The 15,638-nt window shown below is 39.1% G+C and overlaps 3 protein-coding genes across 3 annotated transcripts; all 3 read left to right on the forward strand.

Moving 5' to 3' along the window:
* Positions 1 to 1,891: 1,891 nt before the first annotated feature.
* Positions 1,892 to 6,030, forward strand: ccl20l (C-C motif chemokine 20-like). Its single transcript, XM_062992907.1, has 4 exons — positions 1,892 to 1,970; positions 3,535 to 3,652; positions 5,295 to 5,372; positions 5,837 to 6,030. The coding sequence occupies exons 1-4, from the start codon at positions 1,892 to 1,894 to the stop codon at positions 5,913 to 5,915; spliced, it is 354 nt and encodes a 117-aa protein (XP_062848977.1). The 3' UTR covers positions 5,916 to 6,030.
* Positions 6,031 to 10,471: 4,441 nt separating this feature from the next.
* xcl32a.1 (chemokine (C motif) ligand 32a, duplicate 1) lies at positions 10,472 to 11,550 on the forward strand. The gene is made up of 3 exons (XM_062992826.1): positions 10,472 to 10,532; positions 11,239 to 11,356; positions 11,439 to 11,550. The coding sequence occupies exons 1-3, from the start codon at positions 10,472 to 10,474 to the stop codon at positions 11,548 to 11,550; spliced, it is 291 nt and encodes a 96-aa protein (XP_062848896.1).
* Positions 11,551 to 13,397: 1,847 nt separating this feature from the next.
* LOC134311224 (eotaxin-like) lies at positions 13,398 to 15,182 on the forward strand. The gene is made up of 3 exons (XM_062992827.1): positions 13,398 to 13,455; positions 13,612 to 13,726; positions 14,963 to 15,182. Exons 1-3 carry the CDS (start codon positions 13,398 to 13,400, stop codon positions 15,180 to 15,182), a joined length of 393 nt encoding a protein of 130 aa, XP_062848897.1.
* The last annotated feature ends 456 nt before the right edge of the window (positions 15,183 to 15,638 follow it).

The following is a 15,638-nucleotide window of genomic DNA, read 5'->3' on the forward strand; positions in this document are numbered from 1 at the left end:
TATCTTACCTTACTTTACCTTATCTTATCCTTATCTTATCTTTATATTTTCTTTATCTTACCTTACCTTACCTTACCTTGCTTTTATCCTTATCTTATCTTATCTTATCTTATCTTATCTTATCTTATCTTATCTTATCTTACCTTACTTTACCTTATCTTTATCCTATCCTATCTTATCTTACCTTACTTTACCTTATCTTTACCTTATCTTTACCTTATCTTTACCTTATCTTTACCTTATCTTTACCTTATTTTTATCCTTATCTTATCTTACCTTACCTTACTTCACCCTATCCTATCCTATCCTATCCTATCCTATCCTATCCTATCCTATCCTATCCTATCCTATCCTATCCTATCCTATCCTATCCTATCCTATCCTATCCTATCCTATCCTATCCTATCCTATCCTATCCTATCCTATCCTATCCTATCCTATCTTATCGTACATCATTTCTTTTACACCACTGATTTAATACACGTCAACCACAGCTGTGTCTGAAATTCAAACAAGAATTTAAAAATTAGAAGTGCCATCCCAATACTTTTGTCCGTATAATGAATCATGATGATAAACGTGTGCTTTACACCATTACGCTGCAGCTGTAATTTAAATATGACCTCGACATTGAGGCAGCAGATGAAGACACTAAGTCAGAAGATTGTGTCGGTATCTCTGTGAGCTTCACGTTGCTTCTTCAGATTGAGAACAGTTTCTAGGTCAGTAGGAAGCGCGGCGTGTTCGTTTCTCTGTTTTTTTATTATTATTACACAGACGGGAAAATCATTCTCACCGCTAAATGGGTCGCGGTGAAGAGGAGGCTCGCACTCCCATTACAAAACAACATTTCCCCTCCAAATTTTACACGGTGCAGCGCTGAAGATGTTCAGACGTTACTCAACTTTAACCCTCAACCTTCATATTCTGTTCCGTTCTCGCTTTTATTCAGAGCGACTTACAGTTGAGACAGTATACAATCTAAGCAACTGAGAGTTAAGGGCCTTGCTCAGGGGCCCAACAGTGGCAGCCTGGCAGTGCGTTGGGGCTTGAACCAGCAACCGTCTGATTACTAATCCATTACTAGTCCAATATCTTAGCCACATGGTTAGATGAGCACAGAATTATGCTCTATCCACGGTTCTCCAAAGCACCTTACAGTCAAGCAAGTAAGGGTTAAGGGCTTTGCTCAGGGGTCCAACTGATGCAGTCTGGGAGTAGGGGTGGGGCTTGAACTGACAACCTTCTGATTACTAGTTCAGTACCTTAGCCAGTAGACTACAACTGGCTACAAACAAAAATGATTTCACAAGCAGAGAATCCAAAACGCCTTACAATCAAGCAGTGGAGAGTTAAGGGCCTTGCTCAGGGGCCCATCAGATGCAGTCTGGGAGAAGTGGGGCTTGAACTGACAACCTTCTGATTACTAGTTCAGTACCTTAGCAGCTAGACTACAACTTTCTACAAACAAAGATGGTTTAACGAGCACAGAACAATGCTCTATCCATGGTTCTCCAAAGTGCCTTACAATCAAGCAGTGGAGAGTTAAGGGCCTTGCTCAGGGACCCAACAGATGCAGCCTGGGAGTAGGGTTTGTCTCACTCCTGACAGCAGCGCATCTCACACTCACTAAATTATTATTAAATTTTACACACGCGGCTTCATCTGCAGTTCATTCTGCATAATCAGCTCATTTCTGAAATCTCAAACACCCTGATGTTCCTGCTCGCCCCGTGTCAAGCACTTGTCCTCGTTTCAGTCACCGCACCTACGTCTCACAACACCCACACTGAGACTGGGGTGGAAGTGTGGGTGTGGTGGAGGGTGTGGTCCCCCCGCTGTACCGCTATATAAAGCGGCCCGTGTGCTTGGAGTCAGGATTCTTTCCATCATGGCACTGAAGGGTTTGGCAGTGCTGATCTTCGCTGGATGCTGGCTAATGTCCACGTTCGCTCCCCTGACAGACGCATGTAAGTTTTTACACAGTGCTTTACACTTCTGTAGGTGGTCCGCTGATACACAGGTGCATGCTGGGACATAACAGACTTGTAGATGATCCTATAGACTTAAAAAAAATATATATAATAATAATAATAAAAATTAAAAAAAAGATATATATATACGTATATGTGTATATATATATATTTATATATATATATATATAAAGAAACGATACAAATCCTGTGTGTAATATGAACAATTTTATTTCACATATTTAAATATATATATTGTAATCTTTTTCTTACAATTTTTTGTGTATGTAAAACACACACGTATATATATATATATATATATATATATATATTCTGTGTATATGTACATATGTGTTATAATATGTGTGTGTATATATATATATATATATATATATATATGTTTATATATGTTTTATATATATATATGTATATACTGTACATGTGTTATATAATATATGTGTGTGTTTTATATTTATATAAATGTAACTATAAATGTGTTTTATATATTTTTTTTGTATATATAACACACACAAACACACACATATACATATATGTATACATGTGTGTGTTATAATATATGTGTGTGCATTTTATATTTATATATATTCATATATTTTCATATATATATATATTGTAATGTAATGTAATATTGTATATTGTAATGTTTTACTTATAATTTCTTTATATAACCCAACACAAACATTTGATTGGATTAGAATTATAATTTAACTTTTTGTTTATGATGAGGAGCTACTTTTATTTATTCATCTATTTAATTCATGTACTTATATATTTCCTATTTAATTATACATGCATATATATATATATATTAATAACAAATTCATTATTATTAGTTCATTATTTGTGTGTGTAACATTTTCGTTTTAATTTGTAGTTAATTAATTATCTCATCTTATTCAAGCAATTATTTATTTATTATTCATTTATTGATGTTGATTTGTTCATTGTTTTAGCACCACTTTTTCCTGGTCAGGGTTGCGGTGGGTCTGATATATTGGGCACACATAAACATACACACACAAACACCGACATACACACAAACACCCACATACACACACACACACACACACACATACACACAAACACACACATAACTACATACATAAACATACACACATACACACACGTATACACATACACACACACACATTCACAAACACACACACACACACACACAGTCACATACACACACACACAAACACACACACATAACCACATACACACACACATACACATATACACATAACCACATACACAAACACCTAGGACAATAAAATATCTCCACACAGACACGTGGAGAACATGCAAAACCTCCACACATGAAAGGACCCAGACCACTTTACCTGGGAATTGAACCCAAGACCTTCTCACTGTGAGGCGACAGTGAGGCGCTACTGATTATTTAGGTTAACTTTGGTATGTTTTATATAAAAGAAAAATAACCCTGATTCTTTCTGTGTGTGTGTGTGTGTGTGTGTGTGTGCGTGCGTGCGTGCGTGTGTGTGTGTGTGTGCGCGTGTGTGCGTGCTCGCTCTTTCAGACGGGCCGATTAACTACTCCTGCTGTAAGAGGTACACCCGCACACCTCTACCCGTGGGCAAAATCAAAGGCTTCGCGCTGCAGAGTGCCCAGGAGGTGTGCCGCATCGACGCCGTCATGTGAGTCAGCTAACCACAGCGCTCCCCACGCCATTACCCACAATGCCGAGTGGTTACGTACGCTCGACACACACGAACCTGCAGTGGCAAACACACACATCGCAGTTACCTAACTGTCCCAAACCATGGACTACACCACAGGGTCGTGTACATTACCAAAAGTATGTGGACGCCCTATTCAGTGGCTCCCCACAATGTTTTGGAGTGTCTGTGGGGATTTGTGCCCAATCAGTCCAAGGACAAATTTGGAGGTCACAGTCGTAGTTCCATTTCATCCCAAGTGTGCAGTCCAACTCATAAACAACAAAACGTAAAGGGTGTTAGGACTTCAAAGGAAGAGCCAGCTCCATGTTACTGCCCTTGGTTTTGGAATGAGATGACCAGCATGCTCTTGGTGTCCAAATACTTTTGCTTTGTTATGGGTTTTGGAGTGTGTCTGTAGGGATTTGTGCCCATTCAGTCCAAAGAAAAATTTGCAGGTCACAGTTGTAGTTCCATTTCATCTCAAAGGTGTTCCCAAAGGTCCAGCTCCATGTTACGTCCCTAGGTTTTGGAGTGAGATGACCAACATCCCCTTGGTGTCCACATACTTTTGTTACGGGGAAGGGTTATGCTGTGTCTGCTATGTTATGGGTTTTGGAGTGTGTCTGTGGGGATTTGTGCCCATTCAGTCCAAAGAAGGTCACAGTCGTAGTTCCATTTCATCTCAAAGGCCAACTCCATATTACTGCACTTGGTTTTGGAATGAGATGACCATCATGCTCTTGGTGTCCAAATACTTTTGCTAGAGGAAGGGTGAAGTTATGTTTGCCATGTTATGGGTTTTGGAGTGTGTCTGTGGGGATTTGTGCCCATTCAGTCCAAAGAAAAATGCGCAGGTCACAGTCGTAGGGTTATTTCATCTCAAAGGTGTTCCCAAAGAGCCAGCTCCATGTTGCTGCCCTTGGTTTTGGAGTGAGATGACCAACATCCCCTTGGTGTCCAAATACTTTTGTTACAGGAAAGATGGGGGGTTGGTTCCTGCTATGTTATGGGTTTTGGAGTGTGTCTGTGGGGATTTGTGCCCATTCAGTCCAAAGAAGGTCACAGTCGTAGTTCCATTTTATCTCAAAGGCCAGCTCCATGTTACTGCCCTTGGTTTTGGAATGAGATGACCATCACGCTCTTGGTGTCCAAATACTTTTGTTACGGGAAGGGGGGGGGGGGGGGGGGGGGTTGTGTTCCTACTATGTTATGGGTTTTGGAGTGTGTCTGTGGGGATTCATGCCCATTCAGTCTAAAGAAAAATGCGCAGGTCACAGTCGTAGTTCCATTTCATCTCAAAGGTGTTCCCAAAGGGCCAGCTCCATGTTACTGCCCTTGGTTTTGGATTGAGATGACCATCATGCTCTTGGGGAAAGGGTTATGTTCACTATGTTATGGGTTTTGGAGTGTGTCTGTGGGAATTTGTGCCCATTCAGTTCAAAGAAAAATTTGCAAGTCACAGTCATAGTTCCATTTCATCCCAACATTGTTCTTTGGGTGTGTCATCAACACTCAAAAACGTACTGCTCTCGGGTTTTAGAATAGGATGACCAACATCCTCTTGGTGTCCAAGTACTTTTGAGCTCATGATGAATAAATCATGTTCATTTTGTTCCAGATTCCTTACAGAAGAAAACCGGAAGATTTGTGCCAGCGGGCAGCATGAGTGGGTGAAGCGGGCACTGAAGCACCTGAGGTAACATGTCCCCCAAAATTCCTTTATAAGCTTCTTCAAACATCCAAAACGTAACCTTGTGCGTTCGTTATGTTAAGAATTATGGGTAATTTGAGCTTATCCGAATATTTTGGGGGGGGGGGGGGGGGGGGGCGTGGACATGCCCCTGTATTGACAAGCATTAATGTTTGGATTTTCTTGAGGACTTTGGCATGAGACCACTGTTCCATGTAGTGTAATTAGGTAAATTCGAACTAGAACTGTTATACGGGCACAGAGAATTTACTCTCTGTATTTATTTATTTACTTCCGTTCTAAATGAAGAAGCGTTTGCTCTGTTCAGTCAGTCTGAGGTAAGGTCGCAGGCGTGTGTAAACTTCTGACAGCGTCGCTTGTTTTGATGAGCGTGTGAGGACGAGTCGGTAAACAGGAACAGGAAGTAGCTCCCGCCCACAATGATGCCAACGTTGTTTGTCTCTTTGCAGAAGCAAAATCGGCAAGATGACTGAGCAGAAGGAGAACAAGGTCGCCAAACCCGCGCTGCAGAACGGCACCGGCGCCTGAAGGCTTCGTCCTCGCCGCCGCACGCTGGAGACCCACGAGCTAATGCCGCTGTCGCTAAACGTCGTTTCATTTAATCTACGCACAAAATAACCACTAGCGTTATCTTTAGCATTAATAATAGACTTAGATTTACTTCATTCAACTATGAGTTGTTGCTGAGCCCTTGGGGAATATTCGACAGGCCAACCAGTTCTGTGTAGGTTTACCTCAGGTCCAGGTTTCAATCATTGTAAAGCGGCTCTCACCGTGTTTCAGTGGAGTCCTTAAACTTTAGAAATAGCATTGTATTACACCAGATCTTTCCCCCCCAACATTATGACATAGTGATAGTGTTCCTGTAGAAACTTTAACACCAATTATTGATTTTTTATTGGCAAAGTAAATACTGTACACACCTAATTAGTTCATTAGTACCAATATTTATGGATTCACACAGCTAGCATGCTAAATCAGCTAACGCTATCCCCCCAAACAATCCCTGCTATCCATAAAGTTAAAAAAAATTTATATTTGATTTTATTTTTTATATATTTCTAAGAATACAAGGCCGTAAATCAAGACTCTGATACAACCATTAGACATGTGAGCTCGTTTATTAGCAGTTAGCCAGCCTGCTAATGTTAGCTTTGTGCTATTTGTGCAGTATATGGTATATTTTGATGGGTATTCATGCTACTATTAATAAAATGTGATGATTTAATGAATTAATTAGAAAATAAAGATGCGTTTATAACCGTGCAAGCTCTGTAAGGTCAGATTATTATAGTAATAATGACATGCGGGGTCATTAATATCATTTAATATCATAACTGCTTTTATTATTTTTATATTTTTATGTATTCAGGCTGCTTTTCTTTTCTTCTTATATTTGAGAAATGTCAAACAAGTTTACTGAGTGTTTCCTGTATTAAATAAATAAAATAAATCATGTTTAAAAGTGTGTTTATTATTTTATTTTTATTATAACAACCGCAAAACATCACTGAGATCACATTTACAGACATTGATTTTATTATCAATGGAATGAAATGAAACATGTAGAGAGTAGAAATCATATTTTTTTAATTTCAGTATTTATTCTAAACAATCTGTCATGATAAATTATTTTATTAACATAACTTACAACATAAAATGTAACTTAATAAAGAAAATATTTTATTAAATGCAGAGGTGGAAAGTAATGAAATTACATTTACTCGCGTTAAAGTAATTAAGTAGTTTTTTTGTGTACTTGTACTTTTTATTTATTTATTATTTTTTTTCCCCGACCTTCTTTATCCCCCAGTCTAGTCGTGTCCAATTCCCCTGATTGCTCCTCTATACTGATTCGACCCTTCACCGCTGACTGAGGACGCCTCTCAACTGACATGCGCCCCCTCCGGCACGTACAGTCAGTACAGACTGCATTTTTCACCTGCACGAGTCGAGTTTATACACTGACGGGGACTGTGTACGGAGGGCCACACCCCCATCAGCATTATTCCTCAGCACTGTGCAGGGGCCATCAGTCAGCCAGCAGGGGCCGCAGTTGCACCAGTTATGAGGACCCATGATCCGACTTTTTTACCCTCTAACCCTGAACAACAGCCAATCGTGGTTCATGCAGCCGCCCAGCCCAGTCGGAAAGGCAGAGCTGAGATTCGATACGATGTATTCAAAACCCCAACTCTGGTGCGCTAGCTTGTTTTACCGCTGCGCCACCTAAGAGGCCTACTTGTACTTTTTAAAGTAGATTTTACAACCAGTAATTTTACTTTTACTTAAGTATGTTTTGTATTAAGAATTGTAATTCACTACATTTTAAATAACCGTTACTGAGTAAAAAAAAACGCTAAAAAAACGCGTCTGGGAAACTGCTGCAGTGAATTCTGGGACTGAAAATAAACTGGTGCTAAAATAAAGGAGCTGTAAAGTAGGTATAGAGGAGGGAGGGAAGGGTGATTTCAAAAGTTTAACATGTTTGGAGTTTGATGTTTCGTTATTTGACAACATAGTCTGATGTCCAAGAACGGCAAAGTTTTGTCTCACATCTTGAAGGTTTTCTTTGGGTCATTTAGTGAAAGTCACAACACTTGTAACCTTGACTTGTTTTGAGTTCTGAGATTTGCAGTATGATGTTGTTTGGTATTTGTTGGTGATGAAAAGAAGGCTGGTCTATAGAATCCACAATTAATGCCAACTTTAGTGCTTATACAGTTAAAGTTTTATGGGATGGTCTGTACTAAAATGACACGTTACACATCCCTAAATGTTTTAAATGTTGTATCAACATGTTTTTACAATTATATATGAATTAAAAACAACTATTGTGAGATTTATATCCACTTGTTCTGTTTGCATCACACAGGAGAGACACCCGCCCCCCTCTCCTGTTAAAAAAGTAAATAAGTAACGTTTACTCTGAGTACATTTTAAATGAGTTACTTTTTACTTTAGTAATTTTACACATACTTAAGTAAAAATTCTTTAAAGTAATAGTACTTTTACTTGAGTACAATATTTTAGTACGTTTTCCACTTGTGATTAAATGTGAGAACATTCAAATACACAAAACTAACAGAAAATAAAGAATTAATTAAATATAAAAGAGGAAAATAAATATTGTTCAGCTAATAAAATTAATAAAAGACAGTACATAATAAATAAACTTAATAACTGTAATATTATAATTGTTGTAATTAAATGCCTTTTCACACAAATTACATTTTGTTTAATTTTATAAAGATTTTTTGTCATGTATAATGTTTTACATTTCATACATTTACATTTTCTGCATTTAGCAGACCCCATTATCCAAAGTTGCTCAAGGGCTCAACAACAGCAACCTGGTAGTGGTGGGGCTTGAACCAGCAACCCTCTGATCACTGGTCCAGTACCTTAACCATTAGGCTACAGCTGGCCATTAGGCATTTAGCAGATGCTCTTATCCAGAACGACTTACAGAAGTGCTTCCATAGTACATCAATTACATAAATTACTCACATTAACTCAAGTTGTGACTATATGCATATGTACTTGCTTGGTGTACCGAACCATGCTATTTATTTATTTATTTATTTATTTATTCGAATTAATTTTATTATTTGTTAGCACCGAGTCTGCTGAAAAACCTGAACTCAGTGATTAGAAAGTGTCCACATACTTTTGGCCATTAAATGTACCTGTATGTACTGAGTATTGACACTAGGGGGCAGCATGTGCACGGATTACTGCAGTTCTGAGTTTTAGGTTCTTAATACCTCTGTAGTTTTTTTCCAATTATCGAATTCATAAATTCATATAAAGAAAATGATATGCTTACAGCTTTAGATAAGTTTAGATAAGACACTTCCTATAAAGATTTAAAGTAAAGCTCAGACCTGCACTTTGATGTCTTGTGAGCTAAGAATCCAGAATCCAGAACCCAGAACTCATATCACAGAGCCCAGAACCCATAGTCCAGAATCCAAAACTCAGAACACAAAGTCCAGAATCCAGAGCCCAAAGCTCAGAACCCAGATCTCAGAGCCCAGAATCCAAAACACAAGACCCAAAGCTCAGAATGCAAAGTCCAAAACCCAGACCCTAGAACCCAGAGCACAGAATCCAAAGCTTAGAATCCTGAGCCTAGAGTCCAGAATGCAGAGCCTAAAGCCCAGAATCCAAAATCCATAACCAAGAATCCTGAGCCTAGAGTCCAGAACGCAGAGCCCAAAGCCCAGAATCCAGAACCTACAGTAGAACCCAGAATCCAGAGCCCAAAGCCCAGAATCCAGAGCCTAATGCCCAGAATCCAAAATCCATAACCAAGAATCCTGAACCTAGAGTCCAGAATGCAGAGCCTAAAGCCCAGAATCCAGAACCTACAATAGAACCCAGAATCCAAAGCCCAGAATCCAGAGCCCAGATCTCAAAACCCATAACAAAGAGCCCAGAATCCAGAGCCCAAAGACAAGAACACAAAATCCAGAGCCCAGAACTTAAAACCAATAACCAAGAGCCCAGAACTCATAACCCCGAGCTTAAAACCCAGAACCCAGAATTCAAAACCCAAAACTGAGAAGCTAAAATCCAGAACTTAGTGGCTCTCTGTGGTTTCACTGACATACGGCTGAGAACTAAACTGGTTTCTAAATTTTTAGTGTCGTTTACCTTTAAGAACCACAAAAAGGATTTATTTTAGTCAGAATGATACGAGGGAAAGTTCACTGAGAGCTCTGAGAGAGCACAACTCAAATATACACTATGGTCAAAAGTATTTGGACACCTGAAATGAATGGAACCCACCCTGGACATAGCACTGATCCATTGCAAGGCAAGGCACCCTAGGTCACACCCAACTCTACCAGCTGTGCCCCCCCCAAACTGTGGTTAGGAAAGGAGAACAGAGCACCATGACCTAGAAAATCTGGAGGGCTTTGGGTGACGCTGCAGTGGCGGTTTAACCGTGTTGCTCTGTAGATGGTGGTGGGAGGACTCTTGCCCCTGGGTTTGTTCCAGAAGCTGCATGTGGGACTTAAATACGCAGCGTGTTGTGTAAAGATCACACGAGTGAAACTAACCCGACCTGGTTAAAGATGAAGATGTCACTGGTTCTCCACTGCTTGGTTGCCGTGCTTCTGCTGCCCACAAGACGAGGTGGGTGATGGGATTGGTGCAGAACTTTTAGACTGATGAGTGATTTTTTATTCATTGTACTACAAGTACACAAGCTGTTACGGATTCATTGGTTGGTCGGTTGGTCGGTCGGCTGGTTGTTTGACTGGTTGGTCAGTTAGTCGGTTAAATAGTTGGGTGGTCTTTTGGTTGATTGGTCGGTTGGTTACTGAGAAAGCAAACCAGCCTTGTGGGTTTTTTTTCTGCAAACTTCACTTTACTGGTCAAAAGTATGTGGACATCCCTCCTAATTATGAAATACAGGCATTTCAGCTGAAAAGAATACAAGAATTGGTTGGATGGTTGGGTGGTTGTTTGGTTGTTCAGTTGGTTGGTTGTTAATTTGGTTGGTTGGCCAGTCGGGTGGTGGGTTGTTCAGTTGGTTGGTCAGTTAGATAGTTGGTCGATTGGTTGGTTGTTCAGTTTTGGTTGGTTGTTCAGTTGGTCGGTCAGTTGGTTGCTTGATTGGTTGGTCAGTCAGAAGGTTTGGTTGCTCAGTTGTTTGGTTGTTCAAATAGTTGGTCGGTTGTTTAGTTGGTTGGTTGGTTGGTCAGTCGGATGGTTGGTTGTTCAGTCGGATGGTTGGTTGTTCAGATGGTTGGTCAGTCGCATGGTTGTTTGGCTGGTTGGTTGGTTGTTTGTTCAGTTGTTCAGATGATTGTCTGACCACGTGTCCTCTCTCCTGTAGGTACTGAAGCTGTTCCAGTGGACTGCTGTCTGAGAACCAGCAGTTACAGAATAAAGCTGCATGAACTCCAGAGCTACACCCTGCAGGACACACCGTTATGCCCCCTGAGGGCAGTGAGGTAAAACATTGTGTTGTAAAATATTAAACAAGCTCGTTTAATGCCTGAACTGTCTGATTTATTATTTATCTTCTCTCCATAGATTCGTCACCAAGGGACCCACGATCTGTTCGGACCCACTCTCACCATGGGCCAGGAAAGCTGTGGCTTTTTTGGATAAGTCGGTACATCCACAAAGAAGCAAGAAGCAATAAGGACAATAAGAAGCACAGGAGGAACGAAACATCTGAGCTGAACCCTTGTACCCTCCGCTGTTCCACTGTTAATAACATTTCTGTACTTGTAAATGTAAATGTAAACAAACCCGTAAGTTCCATCGCTTGTATTTTAAATCTTTCTTGACTGGACTTTTGTTTTGGAGGACCATGAGTGACCATCAGATTTTTTGAGATCCTTCAGTATTAGTTCAGACCTGGTTCCAATTCATTCACTTCATCAATCCAGTTCTTTTACAGACCCGGCTTTGTCAAAAGTGTATCATTTATTTTATTTAATGTGTGTTTATTTAATGAGAGTGTTTATGTTCATGTGTGTGTATATATATATATATATATGTATATACGTATATGTATGTTTATATGTGTGTTTGTGTTTTCTGAAGTACTTTTTAAATGTATATATCTTATGTTAATAAAACCACTATAACAAACCTTTTTATTATTGAGTTTGTATTCATGGCATAGACATAAAAAATATGAAAAATATATTTTAAAATATTCTTTTAAATTGCAATAAAAATAAAAAATGACATTTTAAAAAATGACAGAAACTGTTTAAAAGCTTTAAAAGTGGCACAAAACATAAAAAAATAAAATAAAATAAAGAGAAAAACAAATTTATCAAACAAATAAAGCTCGAATGATTTCATAAAAGGAGGTGTGGTGGGTAGCACTGTTGCCTCACGGCAAAAAGGTCCTTTCCGGCGTCCTTCATGTATGGAATTTGCATGTTCTCCCCGTGTCTGTCAGGGTATTCTCCCACAGTCCAAAAACATTGTCCTAGGTGTGTGTGTGTGTCCTGTGATTGACTGGCGCCTGTCCTGGGTGCTTCCTGCCTTTTGCCCAATAAATCAGACCCACCGCAACCCTGACCAGTATAAAGCGGTGCTAAAACAGACAGATAATGAATAAATAAATAAATGTATGATTTTAATAATTATTTTAAATATTTTAAATAATAATTAATCATTAATAAAACATTATTCCAGAAACTTCTCAATCTTACACTCCTGTCCCAACTTTTTTGGAATTAATTATTTCCTCTTTGTTTTGTTTTTAATTTAGTTCCTATAAAAGACAAAGCAGCTCTTTGTTTTATTAGTGTATTTTTAATTTAGCTTTTAGTTTTATTTAGTCCTACAAATGGCAAGGTATACTATATGGTCAAAAGTATGTGGACATCCTATTCCAAAAACAAATGCTATTAAAACAGAGTGAACGCTATGTGATCTTCTGAGAAGGCTCCTTACAAGAATTTGAACTATACATGTGGGAATTTGTAACCCATTCTGTCAAAAGAAGACACCATTGGTGTTCCAGTTCATTCCAAAAGTGTTCAGTGGGACTGTGCGGGACACTGGAGTTTATTTCATCTGAGGATCATCTCAGAGGAACATGCTGAGGATCATTTCAGAGAAACATGCTCAGGATCTATAATTATAAAGACAAGAGACATCATCAGAAGTCAATCAATCAATCAATCAATCATTAACGAGGACTTGGAGGCCCTACCAGAACGTTCTGTAGATACCCTGGACCCAGGAGCTGCGTTCCATTCAGTCATGGAAAAAAGTCCTCAGAAGGCCACAATACTCATAATCTGATAATAATAATAACTCATAATGGCTTGGCGACCCAGTTTCTGTCCACCTTAGCTTCCACTTCCTCCGAGTCTTGAAGCGTAGGTTTCCTTTCATCATTTCGCTGATGGAACGTCGTGGGCTAATGGAGGACCCACCTCCCCAACCAGCCCCTCCAAATTAAATACCACGAATTAACTAAGAGCATTTTCATTGTGGAACAGGAGACGTCGAGAACAGAAGATGCATCTCAGCCTGGTTTGCTTCTGCATCGCTGCAGGCTTCTCGAGCATCGCTGCTGGTGAGTTTCTGGTGGTGTGGCCTAGATTTACTGAAGTACAGAACGCGTGGTTTTATGTTCTAGTTTATAGATTTAAGTTTCGGCGTCTTTAGTTCTCGTTATTTTGTGGTTCGTGGATTCTGGGTCAGACCTTTAACCTGGTGTTTGTACCGGTAGGTTTTGGACCTCCGCAGACGTGCTGCATGAGGCTGTCCGATGAGAAGGTCCAGCTGAAACACGTTAAGAGCTACAGGAGGCAGGAGAGAGGAATCTGTCCCGTCACCGCCGTGGTGTAAGTGCGCCGGTGTTTTAGATCAAATCACTCAATATTTATGTCAATATGTCAACATTTAGGGTTAATATTTACGGTCCTGTTGTTTGGTGTTATTACGATGAATTATATATATATAATTCTGGTACTACTGTATATACATTTGCATCCAAAAGTTTTGGCACCCCTTGTTAAATTAGATATTTTTTTATCTTCAAAGAATAAATAAGTAAACCCGATCTCAGCAAGTTATTTTTAATATATTTGTAAATACTAAACAGTTTCATTATATATTAGACGACATGACTGGACACTCTTCCACTTTTCCTAGCGAGCTCCAACTCTTGCCAAATTCTTTTCGGTCCAAAAACGTCATTTTGCCTGGCAAAGTTTTGATGACGTTTAAATCAGAGCCGTTCCAAAAGCTTTGGAGATTTTGAGATGTTTTGGATCATCATCCCAGCTCTTTTTTCAGCTTCTCAACTGTAATTTATTTATATTTATTTGTTTATTTATTCATTTATTTATTTTTATTTATTTATTTATGCAGCAGATCTGAGAGTTTTCTTGATGTTCCAGATCTTTCCTTGACTCCCTGACTTTCACAGTTCACCTTTTTGATTACATTTCGGCCCGTGGAAATTCTATTCTGTTCTATTCTATTCTATTCTTTTTTATTCTATTCTTTTCTTTTCTATTCTGTTCTGTTCTATTCTTTTCTATACTATTCTATACTGTTCTATTCTATACTATTCTATTTTGTTCTATTCTATTAATTTCTATTCTACGGTATTTTGTTATATTCTTTTCTACTCTATTCTATACTATTCTATTTTATTCTGTTCTATTCTATTTATTTTATTTTGTTCTATTCTATTTTATTCTATTCTATTCTAGGTCTCTTGATGTGACTCTCTGATTTGTTTTCTAAATCTACCCTCTGGGGTTCCTGCCATTCTAACACATTCATCATATCACTGACGGGAACACTGATGGATCCTGATGTTACACTAAGCTACTGGGTGTAATATGTTTATTTATCATTTTATATTATTATATTGGGGATAAAAATATTTATATTATTATTTTGGGCAAATCTGAATGTGTGTGTGTGTGTGTGTGGGGTGTGTGTGTGATGTTTTCCCCTCAATATATATTGTCCACATAAGTGTGCATATGTGGTGTGTGGTGGTTAGCATTTATGTCTTTCATAATTTTATAATTTTATCATTAATTCTATTCCAATTTTCTTTCCAGCTTTTACCTCGACAACGAACAATCCCTCTGCTCTGATCCCGAATCCAAATGGGCCAAAAGAGCCATGCAGAAAATAGACAAAGAAACCAAAACCACAGACAAACCTCAGGGTCGCAGACGGAAGGTGATCCGAATAAGGAAAAAGAAGCAGAAGAAGGGACCGAAAAAGGGGGCGAAAACAGACAAGAAAAAGACCACAGAGCAACCAGGGGGGTCATAAATTCCTTCTGATTCTTTTATTCTTCTTCTACACTGAGCTCCAGATCCAGAAATGTATCCAGATCATCATTCAGCGGCTCTGCCATGAAATACAAGCTTGTGGAACGCTCGTCACTGTCCACGGTCAAGTGACCCATGTAAATAAACTCTGTACACGGCAGTGTGAAGCTTGCTCGACTGTGGACAGCATCACACAGTACATCTAACCACCCAGACGCATTTCCTCTCAGCAGAAGATGACAGTTTGGGTTTTTTCCCCACCCTGGCAGAGAGACCACTGTTCCACTTACTGTAATGAGACATGAGTGTTACCAACTACAGTCAATTAATCAATCACTGACGAGGAATTAATAATAATGAGTAAAGACACAGGTGCAGAAACACTGAAACCAAAACACGGCGTCGTAATCGATGATTTTTGATCGTTTGTGTTGCTGTAATCCAATAAAACGAATCG

The sequence above is a fragment of the Trichomycterus rosablanca genome, chromosome 4 (genome assembly GCF_030014385.1).
Source record: "Trichomycterus rosablanca isolate fTriRos1 chromosome 4, fTriRos1.hap1, whole genome shotgun sequence".
In the NCBI taxonomy this organism is placed as follows: domain Eukaryota; kingdom Metazoa; phylum Chordata; class Actinopteri; order Siluriformes; family Trichomycteridae; genus Trichomycterus; species Trichomycterus rosablanca.